At 45.5% G+C, this 26,182-nt stretch overlaps 1 protein-coding gene across 4 annotated transcripts in view; it reads right to left on the bottom strand.

The window, feature by feature from the left end:
* Positions 1-26,182, bottom strand: part of LOC311122676 (unconventional myosin-Ic-like) — a 56,971-nt gene that overhangs the window by 19,119 nt on the left and 11,670 nt on the right. For all 4 annotated transcript variants that reach the window (XM_084197010.1, XM_084197011.1, XM_084197012.1 and 1 more), the window contains exons 2-3: positions 1,813-1,968; positions 1,493-1,608 (exon numbers count right to left, since the gene is read on the bottom strand). In XM_084197010.1, coding sequence (XP_084053136.1) covers positions 1,493-1,608; positions 1,813-1,968 — 272 coding nt within the window. The remainder of the gene's footprint in view (positions 1-1,492; positions 1,609-1,812; positions 1,969-26,182) is intronic.

A 26,182-nucleotide genomic window follows, 5' to 3' on the forward strand; every position in this document is an offset into this window, starting at 1 on the left:
GTTGTTCTGTTTTTACTGTATCCATCTTGTATATGGACAATTCCACAAAAACTCTATGCATAAGGACTACTTTCAACAATTTCCAATGCAAATGTGTGCTGATACAAAGTTTGGATTAGATTACATATAAATTATTTCGTCTATATTTTGTCTGTACAGTATATTGTTTTTATTGTCCGCACCATTTCACCAGGTCAAATTCCTGGTCCATGCAAATGTACCGGTACTTGGTGAATAAAGTTGATTCTGATTCTACCCTTTTAAATAACATCCCATTTTATACCATACAGTAAGTGAGATATGATGATCCTGCTTCGATGACTCATTTTCACCATGTAATATGTTTATTCAGCCTGTTATGATGACTCATTTTCACCATGTAATATGTTTATTCAGCCTGTTATGATGGCTCATTTTCACCATGTAATATGTTTATTCAGCCTGTTATGATGGCTCATTTTCACCATGTAATATGTTTATTCAGCCTGTTATGATGATTCATTTTCACCATGTAATATGTTTATTCAGCCTGTTATGATGATTCATTTTCTCCATGTAATATGTTTATTCAGCCTGTTATGATGGCTCATTTTCACCATGTAATATGTTTATTCAGCCTGTTATGATGATTCATTTTCTCCATGTAATATGTTTATTCAGCCTGTTATGATGATTCATTTTCACCATGTAATATGTTTATTCAGCCTGTTATGATGATTCATTTTCGCCATGTAATATGTTTATTCAGCCTGTTATGATGACTCATTTTCGCCATGTAATATGTTTATTCAGCCTGTTATGATGACTCATTTTCGCCATGTAATATCAGAGGGGCTCTATGTTTATTCAGCCGGTTTTGCCACATGACAGGCGTCTGATTCAGAGAGGTTGGGTTAAATGCGGAAGACACATTTCAGTTGAATGCATTCAGTTGTGCAACTGACTAGGTATCCCCTTTCCCTGAAACATAGAATTGAGATAACGTTAGCGCCAACGTCAACCCCTCCACAAGACCCCTATCCCCGAAAGAGGGATAAAGGGGGTCAGGCCTGGGGCAGGGAAATCTCCTCCTAGGAGGAACACCCCTCTGGTACCACCAAGCACCATCCCCCCACCCCTCATACCTTCACCCCGTCGCCAATTCATCTCTCTATCTCTCCTCAGTATTCCCTCCCTTCCAAAACACATTTGTCTTTTCCCCCTCAGACAGAAAACATTTGGCTACATGGTCGAGTAGAACGGAAAAAACAAGGAGTCGAGGAGCAGCGAAGCCGGGAATGTTGAGCGCATGGCGTGGTGAGAGAGTCAGAGCAAGGAATTCCCTCTTCGCCTAGCATCTCATCAAACAAAAAGGCCCAATGTAATGTATGCCGAGCAGACACTCAGAAAACCCCCTGTTACTTAACTGTTAGTTCATGACTGAGTCAACTGGGATGGGAGAAGTGAAGGGGGAGAGATGGTGGGTTGTGATACCCGGGGTCAGGTTACTCACATGTGGGGAGAAACCTCGTAGAAGTTGACACCTCGGTAGCGCTCCATGTGGTTCTTGGTGTAGATCTCCAGATCCTTGTAGGGGTTCACCGACACCAGGACTGAGCCGATGTATGTCTGAGAGAGCGAGAAAGAGAGAGTTCATGGTGTCTTTGAGGTGACAACACAGTGGGGGAATGGTGGGATGCATCTACATACACAGCAACATGTTATGCAACGGAATACAAAAACGAGCGTTGTTTATTGGACAAGTTCAGGTAGTCCTTCCCGTTTTGCTATCTAATGAATATGGAGGTGAGAGTAAATGGGTAGGCGTCTTACATAGATGAGGTTCTCCTTGAAGCGCTTGCGGAGGTTCTCGATGAAGGCCGCCTCGCTGGTGTAGTTCTCCAGCAGGACAAAGTCCTGCACCCCCACCCGGTCCCTGGCCGTCAGGGCACTCTCCATCGTGATCCGCACCCCGTCACTACCCACCGCCTAGAGGGAGGAGAGGGAGGTCAGCAATAGGAACCGTGTATATATCGGTATAAAAATAAGGCAGGAGAGAGAACCACAAAAATACCAAGAGAGACATTCTAAGCAGACCCTGGTTAAGTTGAATCAACGTTGCGTGTGAGTATCTCTCAATGTGTTCATTTATGCCTGACAAGTAAGCGCTCATAACAGCCCGGGAATCTAGCTACGTACCTCAAGACACACGATGACACAATTTCCATTAAAAACTATAACAAAGAATAGTTAGCACAAGAGCATTCTCCCTCACAATCAATAACATACACAGACAGAAAGTTATTGTAGAAACTGGAGTTTTGCAGTGTTCCATACCAAAGAGCACTCCTTAGAAAACAACTCACTTTGTAATCTTGTGCAAGCTAGAACTAGAAGTGGAGGAAAACCCAACCCCCCAAAAAGTTTGCACTTCGACCAAAGTCTTACAGGCTCCACCCAGGCTAAAATCCCCAATCTAAAAATAATAGTTCATTCAAACACTTACATCCTTCAGCTCGTCAATGCGTTTGCCCAGAAACTGGTTTTCTACGATGGAGGCTTGAGTTTTACGCATCAGATCACGAATGTTACCCAGATCCATGGCTCACTATACAGTACCACACAGATCTGTCACTAGGCTGTGGATGCATCAACATAGCAGGGAACGCACAGTTGATTATGCCAGCACACACGGGTCCACACATATACGCACTGAACGCACGCACGTTTATTGTCCATGTTCATTACCACACACACATTCTACAGTGCAGCTGCATATGTTGTTGTGTTATTGACACAGTAGAGCCCCGGCCCAGGGGATAGAGAGAGGGAGAGAGGTGCTTCTCCTCCTAATTAAGGGCTAGGTGAGGCAGCTGTTGACAATACGGCTTGTATCATAGAGGAGAAAAACAGAGAGAGAGGAGGGATGAAACGGACAGTACGTGCAAGTGTAGCTGAGGAGGAGAGGAGACTGGAGAGGAACGAGGGGAGGGATGTGTGTGTGTGGTGCCAGGAAGTGATTCCATTCCTTATCCATCATCATCATCATCATCATCATCACTGTACTCCCTAACATTCCAAAAACAACTCCCTGCTTCACAGTACCCCACCCTACTCCCCCTTCTTCTCCATCCCTCCTTCTTTACATCCTCCCACTCTCTCTCCATCCATCCAGCCTCCGTCTGTCTGCTTTTCGCAACAGTTATACATAGTGGCGCCGGAGAGGATGGCTGCCGTTTTACAGCCCTCTAACCGATTGTACTATTATGTGTGTTTTTCCGCGTTATTTGTCATTTATTCTGTACATAATGTTTCTGCCACCGTCTCTTATGACCAAAAAGAGCTTCTGGATATCAGGACAGCGATTACTCACCTCGTATTGGACGAAGTTTTTTCTTTAACAAGTCGGACGCGAAGGATATCCTACAGACACCCGACAAGGCCCAAATCCCCGTCATTCGCATGAGAAAGAGACGGAGATATCGTGGACGTAGGTCGGGGTGCCTTGTAAGGATCCGACGGCGAGCAAACTGCCTCTTCCATCAATCCTATTAGCCAATGTTCAATCATTTGAGAATAAATTAGATGACCTAAGATTACGGTTATCCTACCAACGGGACATTAAAAACGGTAATATATTATGTTTCACCAAGTCGTGGCTGAACGACGACATGGACAACATACAGCTAGCGGGCTATACGCTACATCGGCAGGATAGAACGGCTGACTCCGGTAAGACAACAGCTGGTGCACAAAATCAAATACTAAGGAAGTCTCAAGGTTTTGCTCGCCTGAGGTAGAGTATCTCATGATAAGCTGTAGACCACACTATTTACCAAGAGAGTATAAGGCCATAAGTGAACAGGAATACGCTCATCCAGAGGCAGCGCTGCTAGTGGCCGGGGACTTTAATGCAGGGAAACTTAAATCCGTTCTGCCTCATTTCTATCAGCATGTTAAATGTGCAACCAGAGAAAAAAACTAAAAAAACTCTAGACCACCTTTACTCCACACGCAGAGACGCATACAAAGCTCTCCCTTGCCCTCCATTTGGCAAATCTGACCATAACTCTATCCTCCTGATTCCTGCTTATAAGCAAAAACTAAAGCAGGAAGCACCAGTGACTCGGTTAATAAAAATGTGGTCAGATGACGCAGATGCTAAGCTACAGGACTGTTTTGCTAGCACAGACTGGAACATGTTCCGGGATTCTTCAGATAGCATTGAGGAGTACACCACATCAGTCACCGGCTTTATCATTAAGTGCATCGATGACGTCGTTCACACAGTGACCGTACGTACATACCCTTAACCAGAAACCATGGATTACAGGCAACATCCGCACTGAGCTAAAGGGTAGAGCTGCCGCTTTCAAGGAGCGGGACTCTAACCCGGACGCTTATAAGATATCCTGCTATGCCCTCCGACGAACCATCAAACAGGCAAAGAGTCAGTACAGGACTAAGATTGAATCGTACTACACCGGCTCTGACGCTCGTCGGATGTGGCAGGGCTTGAAAACTATTACAGACTACAAAGGGAAGCACAGCCGCGAGCTGCCCAGTGACAAGACTTCGAGACGAGCTAAACTACTTTTAAGCTTGCTTCGAGGCAAGCAACACTGAAGCATGCATGAGAGCACCAGCTGTTCCGGATTACTATGTGATCACGCTCTCCGTAGCCAATGTGAGTAAGACTTTTAAGCAGGTCAACATTCACAAGGCCGCAGGGCCAGACGGATTACCAGGACGTGTACTCCGAGCATGTGCTGACCAACTGGCAAGTGTCTTCACTGACATTTTCAACATGTCCCTGACTGAGTCTGTAATACCAACATGTTTCAAGCAGACCACCATAGTCCCCATGCCCAAGGACACTAAGATAACCTGCTTAAATGACTACCGACCCGTAGCACTGACATCTGTAGCCATGAAGTGCTTTGAAAGGCTGGTCATGAAACCCTAGACCCACTCCAATTTTCATACCGCCCCAACAGATCCACAGATGAATGATGCAATCTCTATTGCACTCCACACTGCCCTTTCCCACCTGGACAAGAGGAACACCTACGTGAGAATGCTATTCATTGACTACAGCTCAGCATTCAACACCGTAGTGCCCTCAAAGCTCATCACTAAGCTAAGGATCCTGGGACTAAACACCTCCCTCTGCAACTGGATCCTGGACTTCCTGACGGACCGCCCCCAGGTGGTAAGGGTAGGAAACAACACATCTGTCACACTGATCCTCAACACGGGGGCCCCTCAGGGGTGCGTGCTCAGTCCGCTCCTGTACTCCCTGTTCACCCATGACTGCATGGCCAGGCATGATTCCAACACCATCATTAAGTTTGCCGACGACACAACAGTGGTAGGCCTGATCACTGACAACGATGAGACAGCCTATAGGGAGGAGGTCAGAGACCTGGCCGTGTGGTGCCAGGATAACAACCTCTCCCTCAACGTGACCAAGACAAAGGAGATGATTGTGGACTACAGGAAAAAAAAGAGGACTGAGCACGCCCCCATTCTCATCGACGGGGCTGTAGTGGAACAGGTTGAGAGCTTCAAGTTCCTTGGTGTCCACATCACCAACAAACTATCATGGTCCAAACACACCAAGACAGTCGTGAAGAGGGCACGACAAAGCCTATTCCCCCTCAGGAGACTGAAAAGATTTGGCATGGGTCCTCAGATCCTCAAAAAAATTCTACAGCTGCACCATCGAGAGCATCCTGACTGGTTGCATCACCGCCTGATATGGCAACTGCTCGGCCTCCGACCGCAAGGCACTACAGAGGGTAGTGCATACGGCCCAGTACATCACTGGGGTAAAGCTTCCTGCCATCCAGGACCTCTATACCAGGCGGTGTCAGAGGAAGGCCCTCAAAATTGTCAAAGACTCCAGCCACCCTAGTCATAGACTGTTCTCTCTGCTACCGCACGGCAAGCGGTACCGGAGTGCCAAGTCTAGGTCCAAAAGACTTCTCAACAGCTTCTACCCCCAAGCCATAAGACTCCTGAACAGCTAATTATGTCTACCCGGACTATTTGCACTGCCCCCCCACCCCCATCCCATCTTTTTACGCTGCTGCTACTCTGTTAATTATTTATGCATAGTCACTTTAACTCTATCCATATGTACATATTACCTCAACTAGCCGGTGCCCCCGCACATTGACTCTGCACCGGTACCCCCCCTGTAGATATATATATATAGCCTCCCTACTGTTATTTTATTTTACTTCTGCTCTTTTTTTCTCAACACTTTTTTCTTGTTGTTTTATTTTACTTTTTGCATTTATTTTTTAAATAAAAAAGTAAAATAAAACATTGTTGGTTAAGGGCTGTAAGTAAGCAGTCTATGCAAAAGGAGCCGACGGAGGTCCCTTTGCATTCCAAAAATTCAGCCGCACAAATGTACACAGAACTACGTAGAGAGCAATGCAAATGGCTCTCGGTTGGCTCCAATTACATCTGTAACCTTTACGGAGTGATGACTCAAGCCTTCACTCTGGCCTTTTTAACTCTCACTTCATTCACACTGTATCCCTCTGAGGGTCTTTAGGTAGTTTGTGGTCACCACCACCCCTCCATCTCCTTTCTCTCCTCCACCATCCCCCCTTCAAGTCGTAGGCCCGTATTCACAGTCTCAGAGTAGGAGGGCTCATCTAGAATACTTTCTGCCTTTTCAGATCATAATGAAATACGATATGGAGAGGGGTGACCTGATCCTAGATCAGCACTTCGACTATAAGAGGCTTTTGGAATATGGGCCCTGAGCCTTGGTGGCCTTCATTTCACATGGCCAGGGGGGAAAACAAAGAACCTGCAGTTCCTGGGGAAAAAGTGATCCGTCTCGGGGCGGTGCTGCGCTGAGAGAAGTCTCTCTTCCAGGCTTCGTTGGGCTCGTTAGTGAGAAGCCTGTTATCTGGGTATCTAAATCGCTCCAACAGCCAGGGGAAAGCCATAGAAATATAATTATGGGGCGGCAGGTAGGAGCGTTGGTCCAGTAACCGAAAGTTTGCTGGATTGAATCCCTGAGCTGACAAGGTAAGCATTTCAAATAAAATCAAATCAAATTAGGTCACATGCGCTGAATACAACAGGTGTAGACCTTACAGTGAAATGCTTACTTACAAGCCCTTAACCAACAATGCAGTTAAGAAATAATACCAAAAATAAATAAATAACACAAAAGAATACAATATAAAATAATACGAAATAAAAGTAACAGATAATTAAGAGCAGCAGTAAAAATAACAATAGCGAGGCTATATACAGGGGGTACCGGTACCGAGTCAATGTGTGGGGGCACCGGTTAGTCGAGGTAATTGAGGTAATATGTACATGTAGGTAGAGTTGTTAAAGTGACTATGCATTGATAATAAACAGAGAGTAGCAGCAGCGTAAAGGGGGGGGGGGGCAATGCAAATAGTCTGGGTAGCCATTTGATTAGATGATCGGGAGACTTATGGCTTGGGGGTAGAAGCTGCTTAGAAGTCTCTTGGACCTAGACTTGGCGCTCCGGTACCGCTTGCCGTGCGGTAGCAGAGAGAACAGTCTATGACTAGGATTGCTGGAGTCTTTGACAATTTTGAGGGCCTTCCTCTGACACCGCCTGGTATAGAGGTCCTGGATGGCAGGAAGCTTGGCCCCAGTGATGTACTGGGCCGTGCGCACTACCCTCTGTAGTGCCTTGCGGTCAGTGGCCGAGCAGTTGCCATATCAGGCAGTGATGCAACCAGTCAGGATGCTCTTGATGGTGCAGCTGTAGAACCTTTTGAGGATCTGAGGACCCATGCCAAATCTTTTCAGTCTCCTTAGGGGGAATAGGTTTTGTCGTGCCCTCTTCACGACTGTCTTGGTGTGCTTGGACCACGTTAGTTTGTTGGTGATGTGGACACCAAGGAACTTGAAGCTCTCAACCTGTTCCACTACAGCCTCGTCGATTAGAATGTGGGCATGCTCGGTTCTCTTCTTTTTCCTGTAGTCCACAATCATCTCCTTTGTCTTGATCACATTGAGGGAGAGGTTGTTGTCCTAGCACCACACGGCCAGGTCTCTGATCTCCTTCCTATAGGCTGTCTGATCAGGCCTACCACTGTTGTGTCATCGGCAAACTTAATGATGGTGTTGGAGTCGTGCCTGGCCATGCAGTCATGAGTGAACAAGGAGTACAGGAGGGGACTGAGCACGCACCCCTGAGGGGCCCCCGTGTTGAGGATCAGCGTGGCAGATGTGTTTTTACCTACCCTTACCACCTGGGGGCGGCCCATCAGGAAGTCCAGGATCCAGTTGCAGAGAGAGGTGTTTAGTCCCAGGGTCCTTAGCTTAGTGATGAGCTTTGAGGGCACTATGGTGTTGAATGCTGAGCTGTAGTCAATGAATAGCATTCTCACATAGGTGTTCCTTTTGTCCAGGTGTGAAAGGGCAGTGTGGAGCGCAATAGAGATTGCATCATCTGTGGATCTGTTGGGGCTGGGTCTAGGGTTTCTGGGATAATGGTATTGATATGAGCCATGACCAGCCTTTCAAAGCACTTCATGGCTACAGATGCGAGTGCTACGGGTCGGTAGTCATTTACATTTACATTTTAGTCATTTAGCAGACGCTCTTATCCAGAGTGACTTACAGTTAAGTGAGTGCATACATTTTCATACAGGCCCCCGGTGGGAAACGAACCCATAACCCTGGCGTTGCAAGCTCCATGATCTACCAACTGAGCTACAGGGGACTAAGGCAGGTTACCTTAGTGTTCTTGGGCACAGGGACTATGGTGGTCTGCTTGAAACATGTTGGTATTACAGACTCAGACAGGGAGAGGTTGAAAATGTCAGTGAAGACACTTGCCAGTTGGTCAGCGCATGCTCGGAGTACACGTCCTGGTAATCCGTCTGGCCCTGCAGCCTTGTGAATGTTGACCTGTTTAAAGGTCTTACTCACACCGGCTACGGAGAGCGTGATCACACAGTCGTCCGGAACAGCTGATGCTCTCATGCATGTTTCAGTGTTGCTTGCCTCGAAGCAAGCATAGAAGTAATTTAGCTCGTCTGGTAGGCTCGTGTCACTGGGCAGTTCGCAGCTGTGCTTCCCTTTGTAGTCTGTAATAGTTTGCCAGCCCTGCCACATCCGACGAGCGTCGGAGCCAGTGTAGTACGATTCGATCTTAGTCCTGTATTGACACTTTGCCTGTTTGATGGTTTGTCGGAGTGCATAGCGGGATTTCTTATAAGCTTCCGGGTTAGAGTCCCGCTCCTTGAAAGCGGCAGCTCTACCCTTTAGCTCAGTGCGGATGTTGCCTGTAATCCATGGCTTCTGGTTGGGGTATGTACGTACATTTGTCGTTCTGCCCCTGAGCAAGGCAGTTAACCCACTGTTCCCCGGGCGCCTATGACATGGATGTCGATTGAGGCAGCCCCCCGCACCTCTCTGATTCAGAGGGGTTGGGTTAAATGCGGAAGACACATTTCAGTTGAATGCATTCAGTTGTACAACTGACTAGGTATCCGCCTTTCCCTTTCCCTAATGATGCCACGATGTGTGGACCATTCTACGGACATTCTTCTCTTTCTTTTTAACACAGGGAGGGAGTTCTCTCTCTGACAGGGAGAGAATTAGGAACCCTCTTTCTCCCAGGGCTCGTTGGGCTCGTTAGTGAGAAGCCTGTTATCTGGCCATCTAATCAAGGGATGGGTAACTTTGAGGGGTTGGGGGCCACAACAAATCTGAACTCATCATGAGGGGGCGCAGTTGCTTGCGGATCTGCATACCCACATCCATGAGACTGACTTACATAATCAATGGGGGGCACCCGACTGGTAATTCGACCACGATAACAAGTTCATTTAGCAATCTAAAACATTTTAGCTGACATGGGCTAATTGATTGACTATCAGTAACTAACATTAGAGAAAAACTTCTGATGCACAATGAAAATGTTGAAATTGCACCTTGTCTATTCTACTATTCTGACTCGCAACAGTAATTTGAGACTCCAACAGCCAGGGGAAAGCCATAGAAATAGAATTCCTAGAATGGACACCCCATCTAAGTTAATGATGGGTGGGACGACCGTTCTATTGATTTTATTTCTATGGGGAAACAATTTCATGAAACAATGGAACAGGGCCAACTTTCTTCTTAACACAGGGAGGGAGTTCTCTCTATGACAGGGAGAGGAACCCCTTTTCTCCCGCTTCGGTTTCCCCTTCTCTCAGAGTTCTCCCAACACCACCTCTCTCTCCATTACTTCATTGTTCTTCAAATGGGGCTTTTACAGTGTTTTCCTGCCTCCCCACCCTCTGCCCCTTCCCACCACACACGTCCTTGTTGAACACACCAACACCCCTGCGCTACCTACAGTACATTCCGCTACCAGCATGCTGTCACCTTTTCCAAATCCTATAGAGAAAACAAAGGAGCTGGGAATCCGGCTAGGCCTACTGCTGTGTTCTCTCGCCACTTCCCTCACCCACCCACTCTCTCTCTCTCATCTACACAGAGTAGTGAACAACCGGGTGTGGCTAAGGGGAATGAGTGGGTCTGCTGCATAACCATAAAACAAAGCTTGCCCTTTGCCTGACCTTAGCGTTGCCCTTTGGTTGCTTAAAAGGTCTAAATTGTGATATATAAAAGCCATATGAATGGCGTATGGACCAAGCAGCTGAATGGGTAATTTGCATTTTCAGCATCTTTAAGTCTGTAATGTATAACAGATTAACATATCATCCATTACAGTTACAGTGAGTGAAGTGTAAGTGGTTATGTTGCTATACGGAATCAACTGTAAGTGGTCTTTAGCCATAGTATCCTGCTATATTATTACATAATAGAATTTCATGTTATTAGCCTTTTCAGATTGGACTGGAGGGGGGGGGGGGGTCGAAGAGTTAAAACATTAATAAAAGGCTTCTTTATAAATGGTCACTTCTTGATCATTTTTCTCTGGTAAATGATCTCAGTAGAAGAGTAAGACTAACGCTGCATTTAGACGAGGGACGCAAAAAACGTCATACCAGTCAGCATAGCCGCACAAGAAAGCAAGAAAGACTGACGGCAAAAGCAAGCCAGCACGCATTGCTATGGTGATTTCAGTAAACAAACAGTGCAAATCAACATCCGGTAGAAAACAACTACGGAAGACCGCAAAATATGAAATATTTCAACTCTGGCGGCAAGTCCTGTCTACGCGTGGCGGCTAACGGCATTCACCGCCAGCCTCAGCGACATTTATCGTACGTCTCTCATTGAAAACAATGGCATCCGGTTTGCAGTCTACCTATCTAAACTCAGCATAAGAGTAAGAATAGGGAGGGATTTATGTCTGTTGGAAAGTGGAGAATATAGGCCTTTTCACCGGTTCCGTTTAAGCCAGTGTAACTAAAAACAAATACGTGTGTAATCTGCTCCTACGGAGAGCACGGTTAGCCACTCAGAGTTTTGCTCTTTTGAACATTTTTCCACTATGAATCAGTTGTCTGGCTCTCCTCCGCTATTCTCTCATTCGTCTTGTTAATAAAAAGGGAGGGATACCGAGAGGGAAAGAGAGCGACCACAGATCGATCCTTTAGGTTTCACAGACATTATGGGATCATACACGTGACAACATATTGTGACTCACTACAGAACTGAAAGGTGACAGTGGCATGGGCTTTCTCAAGGTTGTAGGCTGACTGTGAAGTTTCTGGGTTTTCCATGGCCGCAAGTGAGGTCAAAAGTGGCCATTTAGCAAGGAAGCGAAATGATTAAAACAGTCAAGATATGTATCAAAGCACAACAGGGTATCCTGCGCACTCTCACTTCTAAAGCATAACCTTCGGGTATATTGAATTATTGAACTGCTATTAGTGCATATATCATGCGTTATAATGCATAGCTTGTTATAAATGCTTATAATGCATTACAAAGCAGGTATTCATTGGAAGTGTTACTGTAGAAATATGTATCATGGAAACATACTGAGACTGTGAGAACCTACTGAAGTGAAATCAATAAGGGTTTACGATGACAGACGTGGGAAGAGCTATTTCAACAAGACCACTATTTTCCATGACATTGCTATGACATGTATCAGTGGCCAACTTCAAGTTTATAGTAACGTTTTGATGGTGATTGACTGCCATGGATTCCCCCCTCAAGGCTTGGAAAAGAGGGACACATGTGAAGACGTGTGTGTGTGTGTGTGCACGCACGTGTGTGTATAGGGGAAAGTGGACGGACAGGTGTGACAACTATAGCTCTACGTTAGCAGGTGAAAACATTCTCAATTTCCCACTCATTACGGGCAGCTGTGTTAGAAAAAATATTCCCCTTCAAAAAGGACAAGGTATCGGATTCATGTCCGGCCCAAAACACAGACCCAACCAAAGGGTTAGAGGGCATTTCAAGAACAAAAGTCAACAGGTTCTCTACTTTCTTTCTGCCAAACTTTTCCTTTACGCAAACTAGTCCTTTCCTCACTACAGCAGATCAGCCAATTAAAAAGAAAAGCAACCGTGCGCCCAATAAGAGGCAGTGGTGACCGCACATTTAGTCTCTCAGGGGACACTCTGTAGTCAGTGTCTCTCTGTCTGCCAGCCCCTCATTGCAGTGTGCCACTAAAATAAACAGCATTTCCTCCCAATGAGATTCTAAATCAGGAGTTACTGACAGGGAGAGAGAGGGAGGCAATAGTGAGGTCATCTATTGCAGGCTAAAGTATTGTATACAATGGGCCTCATATAGCATGAGGAGCTTTCATTGCAGTCTCAGAGTGCTACTTTCAAGGAGAGACTGGAAGACTCAGGAATGACAGGTCATATTGCTGTTGGTCAAAATATTTTATTAATTCCACCTAAACTAGTATGGACAACTTCTAATGCACTCCTTACAAGATGGGAGACCCTGGGAATGGGGCACCTGGTTTTGCTAACCAAAAACGAGAATTTCTTATTGGACAAGTTCAGGTAGTCCCTCCCAGTTTTCTTCCGTTTGGGGTCTAGTGAATACGACCCTGTTCAAAGGGGCTACTCAACGTCTTCCTCATTAGTGCTCTTTCAGTGTGCAGTTAGCTGGAGATCCACAGCAGCATTGGTTCACACACACTAGCACTCCTTTGATAACATGCTGTGTCCTTGAAGTCAACTAAACAAACCAATGAAACTGTACAAATCATCATATTTGGTCTATAAAAACACTATGACATACAACCAGGGGTTGAATTGGGATTTTGAATTGGGATTTTGAATTGGGTAGTGGAAATATCACTCAAATCGATGGTTTTCCATGGGAATTGTTTCAAGTGACCACACCCCTCAAAGGGGTTTTAAAGCAGGCTGAGGACAACACGCTGTTAGGAGCCAAACACAGTGGGGTGTTCAATCCCAAAAAATAAGATGAGAAGGAAATTAAATTACTGGTAAAAGTAAATGGTGGAAACTTCCTAGCCTATGCCTTCACCAAGCCAATGGTTTTACATTTGTGAGGAGTAGTGAACGAGTGCACACTTCAGGAAGAAACAGAGATTATTGGGACACAACCACAGTCTTCCCTCACAGTCCCCTCCCCCAGAGAGTCAGAGTCACACAAAGATAGAGGACTCATCTTTAGATCTGTGCCATTATAGCGTCTGTGGCAGCATGAGTTGAGGCTACAACCCATAGGAATCCCCACCCAGTTGACTACTTTAAAAATGGCAGAAGCAGGGTGGAAGTCCTGTGGCAATGTCCATGCTAAAACTGGGTATATCCATGATGAGTCCTCCATCTATCTCTATGGAGTCCCCAGGCTGCGGAGGTGACAGTGATAGGAAGATATGCAGTGGGGTTGGGGAAGACTTGGAGCGCTGCCTCGGTGCTGTGACAGACTGACAGTTTCATTAACATCGTCACTCTCACTCAGCGCCAAAGAATCCAGGCCCAGCCTCAAAACACAGGTCTGCCATTGCAACACTGTGGTGGCGCAAACACACCAACACAAACAGATACCGCATAGAAATGAGAACTGGGTGGTATTCAATACAGAACACTTTTTGCGAAACGTTTTGCAATGGAAAAGGAGAACGAGAATTTCTTATTGGACAAGTTTGGGTAGTCCCTTCCTGTTTCAGTCCGTTTTCTTCTGTTTTGGTGCCTAATGAATACGACCCTGGATAGGAAGAGAACGTGGGAGATTCATTTAGATGGATTATAGGTGGTTCAGTGTCAGGACTCAGGAGAAACTGGCTACGTGCTTTGTGATCAAACTCCTCCGGTTAAAAGTGATGGATGGAGAGCTAGATATGAAGATTAGATCATTTCATAGATGGATAGCTAGGTTGGTGTCAGGAGAAACTGGTGCTTTGTGGTCAGAACCCAGCTACATTCCCCTCTCTCCTGTGGCCTTGCAGTTCAAGAGTACTGACTGTCAAAGCTGTTACGTAATACACCCTCTACGTACACTTTCTTAATAAAGTTTATCCTAGCGAAACCTCCACCGACCGAATCCCTCTCCCCTAGACAGGAAAAGCAGCCATATATATTTTCTGCCCTTAGACTTATGTCCTTAAGCACCACCACATGAACACAATTTAAACTGAAGCGCACACACACACACACACATCTACAAATACACACGACTCAACATGAAACTTGTACTGTTGTGTTGTTGAGTGCTGCTTCCAAGTTCCAAATTCCTTTTGAAGAGAATGAGTGAGTGAGCGTGCAGTTCTTTTCTTACCATGGCTCTGTACTTCATCTCTCTCCTTCCTGTTTATTGGTTGGCTTTAAGAATCGTTTATATTCCCAGAATGCGAGTCGTCCACGTCAGCGCGATCGTTTGTTTTTATAACTTCTCCGAAGCCATGTGTAGGAGTGACTCAGCTCCCATCACCTCTCCTGTTACTTATTTGATCCCTCTCAGTCAGTCACTCTCTCTCTACCTTTCTTGCTCACTCCTTCTTTCTACAGAGTGACACATTCCACCCTCCTTTTCTCTCTCTCCCCCCCCCCCCCCCCCCCCCCCCGCTCTCCTCCAGCACAGGGCCCAACAAGAGACTTACAGTAGAAGGTGAAACACACTAGCCTTGAAGTAGTTCTAGTTTCTCTCAGTCCCTCTCCTCTCTCTGCCTCCTCTGCGCTTAAAACAAGGCAGATGGGGCATAAAAAACCCCCACAAAAACATCTCTAGCACACACATCTGGACTCAACCACCCCTGGAGAGAGAGAAATGAAGAAATGGAAAATGTGTCCCTCTGTCAGTGGCGGCTCCTGAAAAATTTCTCAGGAGGGGCAATTTTTCTGATGATTTAGGTGACCTACACACATTTAAAAAAAGATATGTCCAGCAACAACATGAAGACAGGGGCAGCATATAAGTCAATACCAGAAGCATTTATTGACTGATCTGGGGAGATGGATTCCAGTTTCTGTGACAGATTATAAATAATCTCTGATGCCTTTGTTATATTAGCTTTTGGTTGAATGTACTGTCGTAGTAAATATATAATGTTATAGCTTGGTCTGACTAAAATCTTGTGCATGACCCATTTTGTGTTGGGCGTTTGTTTTCAATCAATGCTGTTCCTATCCTATAACAATGGACAAAAGAGTCCTATCTTGTCAGCCTTGTCAGCAGGTGGCCAAGGACAACACCCACGCCATAGGTCTCTCAGTTCTTCCAACTCACGAGTTCTTGCTCTGAGGACACACACACACACACACACACACACACATCATCATCACTGATAACACACACACACACACACATCATCACTGTTAAACACACACACACACACACACACACATCATCACTGTTAAACACACACACACACACACACACACAAAAATCCCCTCTCTTTAGGCTGAACATTTGAAGACAGAGAACCCGACTCAGAGCCAATGCAACAGTGGAGGGGACCTCGCCCAACTCATCAGGACCAATCAGAAGATCAGAACTACTAGATTCAACCTACATCATTTATTGTATAAAATGTCAGCACACAATATTTTCGGGGCTCTCTTCAGATAGCTCCCTAAGAGTTTGACGAACGAGTCCGTGCACGCGATTCCAGATATCTTTACCTCTGAATAAACTGCCTTTATTATACCATATCCACCCTGTCCAAAGTCTCTACTTGGTCTCAGTTCTCCAGTAAACTTGTGATTATCAACAGTACACAACGGTAACAAACAATTGGGGGAACTCACGGGGCAGATAGTAAGGTCGCAGTGACACAGAAAGCAGTTCAATGTCGGGGCTCGGGGGTACAGAGTCGCTCTCTTACCAGGATCGATTTTCCCTGTGACTGTCAGATCGAGGTCCGCTCCGACCAGGGTGAAGCCGGCCGGCTCCACTTCTCTGTCCGGGACTCGGTCATCCAGCCAAGTCTCCCAGCTGTATTGGATTCCGCTGCCAGCAACGTTTTCATTATTTAGTCCGTTCGTAGCGGGTATGTACACGATCAACAAGATCAGTCCAAAACCCACCACTGGAAATCCATGGTTGGCAGAATGTTTGTAAACTAAGTGTACAAATTAAAAACATAAAATAACGCCACTAAGTGTACAAATTAAAAACATAAAATAACGCCACACTGCAGGTCGCAACAGAGACGCTGCTAGCCGCTATTTGCTTAGTTACGTTCATGGTTACGTCACGTATGACGAAAGCGCGTAAGTGCAAGCCCACAGACACCCATAGAGAATGTATTGAAAGCTTTGAAATTTGAAAAAAATAGATTTTACATGACAGGCTATGAGAGACTTCTGGGCGATTTTCAACCTGACTGAAATCGCCCAAAAACGGGCGGGGCCATTTGAAGCACGACTTTAGCCTGATTTGACATTTAGTGGCAGTCAGATCAGATTACAACACTGATAACTACTGTTGCCGTGATATAATTGATTAGAAAAAAAATCCCTTCCTTTTCCCGTTTGGCAGTGCGTCGCCCATATCGCCCTATTGAACAGGCCGTCCCTGCCCTCTGTACAAGGAGAGGGGGAACCTGTGGGGGGCTATGGGAGAATACAGGATGACTCCCACAGGAAGACAAACGGTACTTTACTAAATGTTTTATGAACTATAGCTTAATCATATAGTTTCCTTCCTCTGCCTCTTCTTTTAGGAGACAATGGTGATTTAACAGAAACCCAGGCAGGCAGGGAGTGGAACAGTCCACTACTGCCATGATTAATGTTGCTGAGCTGAGAAGTCACTAAGTAGGATTCCATCATTAACGTTACTCTGATAGAACTATTATTATGACCATGGCTGCGTTCCAAATGCCATCCTATTCCATATGTCTCTGGTCAAAAGTAGTGCTCTATGTAGGGAATAGGGTGCCATTTGGGACACTGTACATCATTTGTCCAGAGCTGTCTGGCAGTCAGAGACTGAACACAACACTAGCCACTTTACTGTGAATCAAAGAAATAAGCACACAATAATATTAGCTTGAACATTTTAAGATGCACTATGCAGAAATCGCACCGCCATTTCCTGGTTGCTAAAATTCTAAATTGTTCACTTAATTTCAGTTTACGTGAAAAAACAAGCACGTATAGTGTAAAGCAGGGTTTCCCAAACTCGGTCCTGGGCCCCTCCTGGGTGAACGCTTTGTTTTTTTCCCTAGCACCACACAGCTGATTCAAATAACCAACTCATCATCATCAAGCTTTGATTATTTGAATCCGATGTGTAGTGCTAGGGCAAAAACCTAAACGTGCACCGGGGCGGCCCCAGGACTGAGTTTGGGAAACCCTGGTGTAGAGAATCATTATACCATCTACACCGCTGTGAAATAAAATGTTCCATAAGCAAAAATATTGTATTTTCAGCTGGTGTACAAAACCTAAACTTAAGAACAGGAAGCATAGAAATAGCGAACATAGAACAGATTTACCGCATCTTAGACTTGCTTTCAATAAAAATGACAGATCTATAACACATTTCTATGTGAATTTGGTCTGGTCCCCCAAAAAGTTACATATTGCAGCTTTAGGGATAGTTCAGCAACATCACATAACTTTTTTTTATAGGTAAAGAAACCTATCAGTGTGGAATAACAAGATCATTGTGGATTGCAGTTTTTAAGGTAAGGAAACCATCTATATTTGTAATATCCCTTTAACAAGCTCTGATTAAACAAAGGGCCGGTTTACATAGATTAAGCCTAATCATGGACAACAAACATGACGCTCATTAGGCTTAATCTGTGTCCAGAAGTCTGTCCCAAAGAGTGAAAGAGGGCAAATAAAATGAGAACTGCAGAAACACCGAAATCATGACAGTGGTGGTGAGCCCCAGAGTTAAGGGGTATGATGGCTGTGTACTACAAAGGCCCAGGAAATCCCAACTTTATAATAATCATTAGCAGGAGTCAGTGTTTCCTGTCTGTGGAAGTAGTGGTGCCTGGTGGCTGCAGCAGACAGCCAAGCCACATGTACCCTTTTCACATTGTCCTTTTCAACACAGTTCTAATGGATGTTTAACCAGGCCAGCTCAGTACAGCTTGATTTATTTCTGTCCATTTCGGCTCAGTAGTGTGAAAAGCCAGGTATTCCCTCTCTGTTTCAGTCCGTTTTTCTCAGTTTCATGCCTATTGAACAGGACCCAGGTGAGGATGTTGGGGGTTGGTGGCTCTCTTGTTCCTGCCCCACCCTGCAGACAGGTCCCAGCGTTCCCCAGGCCAGCCCCTAATACAGCTCAGGTAAAGCCATGGCCATGTTCATCCTGTAGTCTGCAGCCATGTCGTCTGGAGCCTTGCAGCCCTCCCCCTGCCTGTTGCTCCTGCTGACACAGCACTCTACAGCCCCTCTATTGGACAAGCCTACTGCTCAGCTGGCAGTAGTGGCATATGACAGAGGAGTGAGACAGTTAGAAACGAGAACTTCACCGCACCTTCACTTTTCAAAACATGCTCTTTCTTTAGTGGTCTGTAATCTCCAATATATGCTACAGAACTACGCTCAGGAATCACTCTCGGCACTGCCAACATAATTAGAGCCCCCGCCTGCTGGAATCTGAGTAATGTTTTCCAGACGGTGTGAGTTTCTCTTTGTCTGTCGCTCTCGGTCTCTCACACACTCATTCTCTCGCTCCCTTTCACTCTCTCCATCTTTCACTCTCCCTCTCTCGCTCAATCACATGGGCACCGCTGGGCATGAGAATGAACAGAGAATGAAGGAAAGAGAAAGAGAAAACAATCATTAGATAGCAGTGGCGGCTCCTGAAAAAATTCTCAGGAGGGGCAATTTTTCTGATGATTTAGGTGACCTACACACATTTTAAAAAAGATATGTCCAGCAACAACATGAAGACAGGGGCAGCATATAAGTCAATACCAGAAGCATTTATTGACTGATCTGGGGAGATGGATTCCAGTTTCTGTGACAGATTATAAATAATCTCTGATGCCTTTGTTATATTAGCTTTTGGTTGAATGTACTGTCGTAGTAAATATATAATGTTATAGCTTGGTCTGACTAAAATCTTGTGCATGACCCATTTTGTGTTGGGCGTTTGTTTTCAATCAATGCTGTTCCTATCCTATAACAATGGACAAAAGAGTCCTATCTTGTCAGCCTTGTCAGCAGGTGGCCAAGGAGTGGTGATCCTAGCTGACCTAAGACAGGACACTTTTACTTTACTCGCGTGCACGAACGAGTCCGTGCACGCGATTCCAGATATCTTTACCTCTGAATAAACTGCCTTTATTATACCATATCCACCCTGTCCAAAGTCTCTACTTGGTCTCAGTTCTCCAGTAAACTTGTGATTATCAACAGTACACAACGGTAACAAACAATTGGGGGAACTCACGGGGCAGATAGTAACCACTTAAAAGGAAGCGATTCCCAAACCTTCCATAACAAAGCCATCACCTACAGAGAGATGAACTTGGAGAAGAGTCCCCTAAGTAAGCTTGTCCTGGGCCTCTGTTCACAAACACAAACAGACCCCACACAGCCCCAGGACAACAACAACAACAACAACAACAACAACACAATTAGACCCAACCAAATCATGAGAAAACAAAAAGAGAATTACTTGACACATTGGAAAGAACAAACAAAAAAACAGAGCAAACTAGAATGCTATTTGGCCCTAAACAGAGAGTACACAGTGGCAGAATACCTGACCACTGTGACTGACCCAAACTTAAGGAAAGCTTTGACTATGTACAGACTCAGTGACCATAGCCTTGCTATTGAGAAAGGCCGCCGTAGGCAGACCTGGCTCTCAAGAGAAGACAGGCTATGTGCACACTGCCCACAAAATGAGGTGGAAACTGAGCTGCACTTCCTAACCTCCTGCCAAATGTATGACCATATTAGAGACACATATTTCCCTCAGATTACAGCGATCCACAAAGAATTCGAAAACAAACCCAATTTTGATAAACTCCCTTATCTACTAGGTGAAAAACCACAGTGTGCCATCACAGCTGCAAGATTTGTGACCTGTTGCCACAAGAAAAGGGCAACCAGTGAAGAACAAACACCATTGTAAATACAACCCATATTTATGTTTATTTATTTTCCCATTTGTACTTTAACTATTTGCACATTGTAACAACACTGTATATATACATAATATGACATTTGAAATGTCTTTATTCTTTTGAAACTTCTGAGTGTAATGTTTACTGTTAATATTTATTGTTTATTTCACTTTTGTTTACTATCTACTTCCCTTGCTTTGGCAATGTTAACACACGTTTCCCATGCCAATAAAGCCCTTAAATTGAATTGAATTGATAGTAAGGTCGCAATGACACAGAAAGCAGTTCAATGTCGGGGTACAGAGTCGCTCTCTTACCAGGATCGCGGTCCGCTCTGACCAGGGTGAAGGTGGCCGGCTCCACTTCTCTGTCCGGGACTCTGTCATCCAGCCAAGTCTCCCAGCTGTATTGGGATTCCGCTTCCAGCAGCGTTTTCATTATTTAGTCCGTTCGTAGCGGGTATGTACACGATCAACAAGGTCAGTCCAAAACCAACCACTGGAAATCCATGGTTGGCAGAATGTTTGTAAACTAAGTCTACAAATTAAAAACATAAAATAACGCCACACTGCAGGTCACAACAGAGACGCTGCTAGCCGCCATTGTCTTAGTTACGTTCATGGTTACGTCACGTATGACGAAAGCGCGTAAGTGCATGCCCACAGACACCCATAGAGAATGTATTGAAAGCTTTGAAATTTGAAAAAAATAGATTTTACATGACAGGCTATGAGAGACTTCTGGGCGATTTTCAACTTGACTGAAATCGCCCCAAAAACGGGCGGGGCCATTTGAAGCACGACTTTAGCCTGATTTGATATTTAGTGGCTGGCAGATCAGACGTGAACACTGATAACTACTGTTGCCGTGATATAATTGATTAGAAAAAAAATCCCTTCCTTTTCCCGTTTGGCAGTGCGTCGCCCATATCGCCCTATTGAACACACCGCCCATGTTAGATAGACTTGCCTTGACTTTAGCGTTAGTTAAATCAATGTCAAGTGTATGTTGTCAGATTGCTCAACGCTTCATCGGCATACATTGGGGCTGTACATTGTGCACGGTCATGCTGATGTAGCATATTTGTGCTGAACAGAGAGGGGGCAGGGATCTCTGACCACCAGTATCCATTGGTCCTAGTTGTTAACTCTTTCCTCTCCCACATCTCTCAGTCAGGACCTCATGGCCGCTAGAGAGACATGGGTTCAATTACTATTTGAAATCATTTCAAATACTTTAGCTGTGCTTGATTGCGCTAGTCTGGTGCAATGGAACCAATAGAAGTCAAAACTCCAACCATCCGGTACTCCAGGCAGGTTAAAGCAAACACTCAAAAGTATTTGAAAGATTTCAAATAGTATTTGAACCCAGGTCTGCTCTCTAGGACTAATTCAAATTCAGCCTTTATGGCCCGGCTGTAAATTGCACTGTTGTCAAGGGACTGTAGAGCGAATATAACCTTGGCAATGCATCAACAAACAAACAAACAAACAACGTTGTCAAGAGTCAGGCCACTATTTCTTCACATCTGTCAGTATGAGTCTGATATGCAGGCTTATGTAGTGTCCTCTTATCTTCCTTTGGTTACACTACACCTCCTTTTGTAATATTCTGTCATTCAATATTCCTCCCTTACACCTCTCACTCGCACTCCTGCTGGATCAAGTCTGAAATTAAAGAGTTGATGAATTAAAGAGATTCAATTCCAAAGATCGACTATGTGCACCAAGGGTGTCTGAAGTGAGGACAACTTGGGTCATTATGAAGTTTAACAGCAGCCAAGCACTGTGCCAGACTGTCTCAGTTCAACAGCGTTGCCAGAACCAGGGCTGGAGCTAATGCAGCAGAACCGACACACACACACACACACACACACACACACACACACACACAGCAGGACATACTGTACAGACACACATCTGGGAGAGAGGAGGACAGTAGACGCACATGGTGACTATGGTCCAGCTCCTCTCTCATTGGTTCCCAGAGTTGAAACACTTCTTGTCTCCAACCACTGGTCACACCACTTTAGGGAAAACACACCAAACTAAACAGAATGCTGAGGGGGGGAAAAAAACACAATCCCACTCTCTGACAAAGTCATGGGACCCAGCATCCGTGGGAAATCAGCAATGAGAACTTATGTTTACTCCCACTCTGAGGAACCCTCTGTATTTTCTTCCCCTCCCCTATTCCTTTATCCCTCATCTAGGCCCACTATTTCTCCCTCTCTCTCTCTGTAGCGGCAAACCCATAAACCCACGATTCCCCTACCCTCCTCTCTCTCCCCCTGTTGTAGGGGCAAACCCATACCGCTAGTACACAACCCTCAACTATTGCCGGTGACTTATCAGCTTAAATCAACATATGGTTGAAGGCTAATATGATGATGATGATGATGATGATATCTGGTACTGTGTATACAGTAAATATGACCCTCCGCCTCCGCTGAGCAAGAGTATTGCAGCTCTGTGAGAAACACACACAGGCACACGGCCTTGCTTGCTTCATCCATCCACCATGTTCTATTCAGCTGGGCCTGGTGCAAACGCATTCGAGCTGCATGCAGCTACAAATGGAGTTATGATATGACATCTAGCAGGCGACTGCATTGTATAGTCTGCCTGGAACACGACCAGTGTCTTCTGTAGCCTCGGAATGAAAAACAGGAAGACAGGCCTCTTAAATCAAACATTCTAATAGTCACGTATGAAGAATTGCAGCACTAGGCGAATATTTACACTCTCAAGTAGTTTCATCTCCCCATCTCTCTTATTATATCTCTCTTCCCTCAGTCTCTTCCTCCCTCCTCCTGTCCGTCTGGCTGGTCACTAGGGTTGTTTAGATTCTCTGGCTGTGTGATCAGACTATTAGTGGCTGTTGTGTTGTTATGCAGCTCTGCTACACAGAGGAGAATAAATAGACCCAGGACCCTCCTGGCCAGAAACATATCACAGCCACTCTCTGCCATCTTTCTAGTGATAGCCACTGTTGACATTGCCACTGTAGTTTCTATTTAACTAGATACACATCTAACTCCATTTAATTGCAAACACAGCCCTCTGCAATGCTACAATAGATCCATTAGCTCTAGACTGCAGTAAAACTGTACTGAAGTCAGCGCCACCTTCCCCCACGATGACACTAACCAGACCGTCTGACTGTCAGCCTCTTATTCACCCTCACACTCCGTCTCGGTCTTGTCTCATGGATGTGTGTGTATGTTCGTGCGTCTGTGCACGTATGCATTTGTGCGTGTGTGGTATGCTTGTGTGTGTGTGTGTGTGTGAACATTTATGCTCGTCTCTATCAGTTGAAAGAACAGGGAAAGGTAAAGGGAGGTGAATCATCTATATTAGAGGGACGGTAACCTTCAGTTTGCTAAAGAACCCAATGTGAGGAGGCTTGACTGGGAGGGAAAGGGGGATGATGGAGGAGAGGGGAGGAGAAGATGAAAGACCACTATGATGTCAGGTCAGAAGAATGTAAGCCATGTGGGCAGGAAAGAGCTAGTTAAAAAAAGAGAGAGAAAAAAAAGAGGGAAGAATACAGAAAAGGAGAGAGAAAGAGATAGACAGAGGCAGGCGAGAACAACAGACAGAGGAGAGCAACAGAGAGAGAGACAGACAGACCGAGACAGGGGAGAGCAACAGAGAGAGAGACAGACAGACCGAGACAGGGGAGAGCAACAGAGAGAGAGACAGACAGAGACAGGGGAGACCAACAGAGAGAGACAGAATCAGAGAGCGAGAGAGAGCAAGAGGGGAAACGCAGAGAGCTGTAGCCTCAGTCACACAGCTTGAGTGTGTGGTCAAAGAGGATGCTGATGAGATCATACTCTGTTGTGACATAACAACGCTGTCTCAGTGTTATATTGACACAGGGGGCTTCCCGAACCATTCACGAATACACTCAAACTGACCTGTTTTCCCTCTCTCGCTCGTCTGACTCCCTTGCTGTGGCCCTCTTCCTCTCTGGGTTTTGTGAATCATTGTGGCAGCACCGGGGTGTGAGTGTGCTGATGCCGTCTACTTTTCCATACACAGCAGAGGGAGATGTTTCCACAGTAAACAGGCTAGTAGGCCTGAGTGACTATAGTACAGAGCATCTGCTGTAGGAGGCTCACTTTAATCTGACTTGAGCAAAACCTGGAGTAGTAAAGTCCCCACAGGTGTGATTGCAAGGTACAGTGAACATCTTAGGCATCGAGCCCCAACATGAGTAAAGGGGGTGAGGGAATGACCATAGGAGGAGCAGCATGACCATTGAGGGGGTGGGGAGACCAAGTGAAGTAAAAACAATACAAATTGTAATAAAAAAATATATATAATATACATTAACAGCTCACAAAGACGTACATTATTGCAGGTCAAGTACACATAATACAACAGGGAGATCAGAAGAGGCTGGTGGGAGGAGCTATAGGAGGATGGGCTCATTGTAATGGCTGGAATGGAATTATTGGAATGGTACCAATCCCACCTAACACATGGAAACAGCGCATTTGACTCCGTTCCATTGATTCCATTCCAGCCATTACAATGAGCCTGTCATCATATAGCTCCTCCCACCAGCCTCCTCTGAGGGAGCTCATTATGCACACGGAAAGTATTGGATATAGCAGATAAAACATGGAAACAAACAAATAATTCACTAAGATCACAAGGTAGTGTAATGCTCATCTGCAGGAAAGAATAAAGCATCCTTGTCCATCTTTGCTTTTGGCATCATGTATTGCAGACTTGGTGGCATCAGCAAATATACTGTAACTATAGTACACATTGGGTCATTTACAATCTCTGGGCCATTTACAGCCCCCAGGTATCGATCTACAGAGGAATCTACTGCCGCCAACAGCATCAATGTTTATCTTGTCACCAAGGATAGTTACATAAAGCAATATTCCAGCAATTCGCTTGCTAGGGTAACGGAAGCAAACAGACCAAAATAGAGCACTTTCTTTCTTACTCTTACTCTCCCTCTCACACACGATTGCTTCTCATTCTTGCCCAGAGAGACACCCTGCCATACAATCCTCTTTTCTGCGGAGCCAGCACTTTGGGCCGTGCAGGCATTTCCTAAAGTGTCTCCAGTGTTCCATAAAGACATTATCCCAGCCAGCCAGCCCTGGTTAGCCCTACTCTCTCTCTCTCTCTGTGTCCATAACCCCAGCAAGAAAGAGGAGGAGGAAGTGGTTTGAACACACACACAAACGCTCATATGTACGCAAGCAGAGTCTCTAAATCAATCAGTGGAGATTCCTCTGTGTGGGCGAGGTGAAGGGGGCAGCCATCTACCTCACAACAAGGCTACACCCTGGTCTGGGATCAGCTTTTCTTACTCTTCATCATTAGAGGCTACACTGCTAAACTGATCCTTAGTGACAAGTGATTAATCACCACCTTTCCCACACCAATCATCTCAGTTGAGGTGAGCCTGACCCTGCCCTCAGCGCAACAGGTCCAGTGTGAAGACGTGTGAGGAATGGGGCTGTAGGGCAATGGCAATCACCCAACAAAGGGAATACACACTCTCTCTCACACACGCAGCAAACAAGCCTTTCGAGTCAGCAGGGGCGAGCGGAGACTTGCAGTAGGAGGAACTCCAAACATTTCTCTCATCCTCATCCCCACCCCCAACACCCCTTCACCCTCTCTTTCGTCCCTGTCTCAATATCTGGGAGACTGCTGTGCACACCACTGGCTGGCTCCATCCAGCTGGAACTCGTACAAGTACAGTACA

The sequence above is a fragment of the Coregonus lavaretus genome (genome assembly GCF_964263955.1).
Source record: "Coregonus lavaretus genome assembly, contig: HAP1_SCAFFOLD_1248, whole genome shotgun sequence".
In the NCBI taxonomy this organism is placed as follows: Eukaryota; Metazoa; Chordata; class Actinopteri; order Salmoniformes; family Salmonidae; genus Coregonus; species Coregonus lavaretus.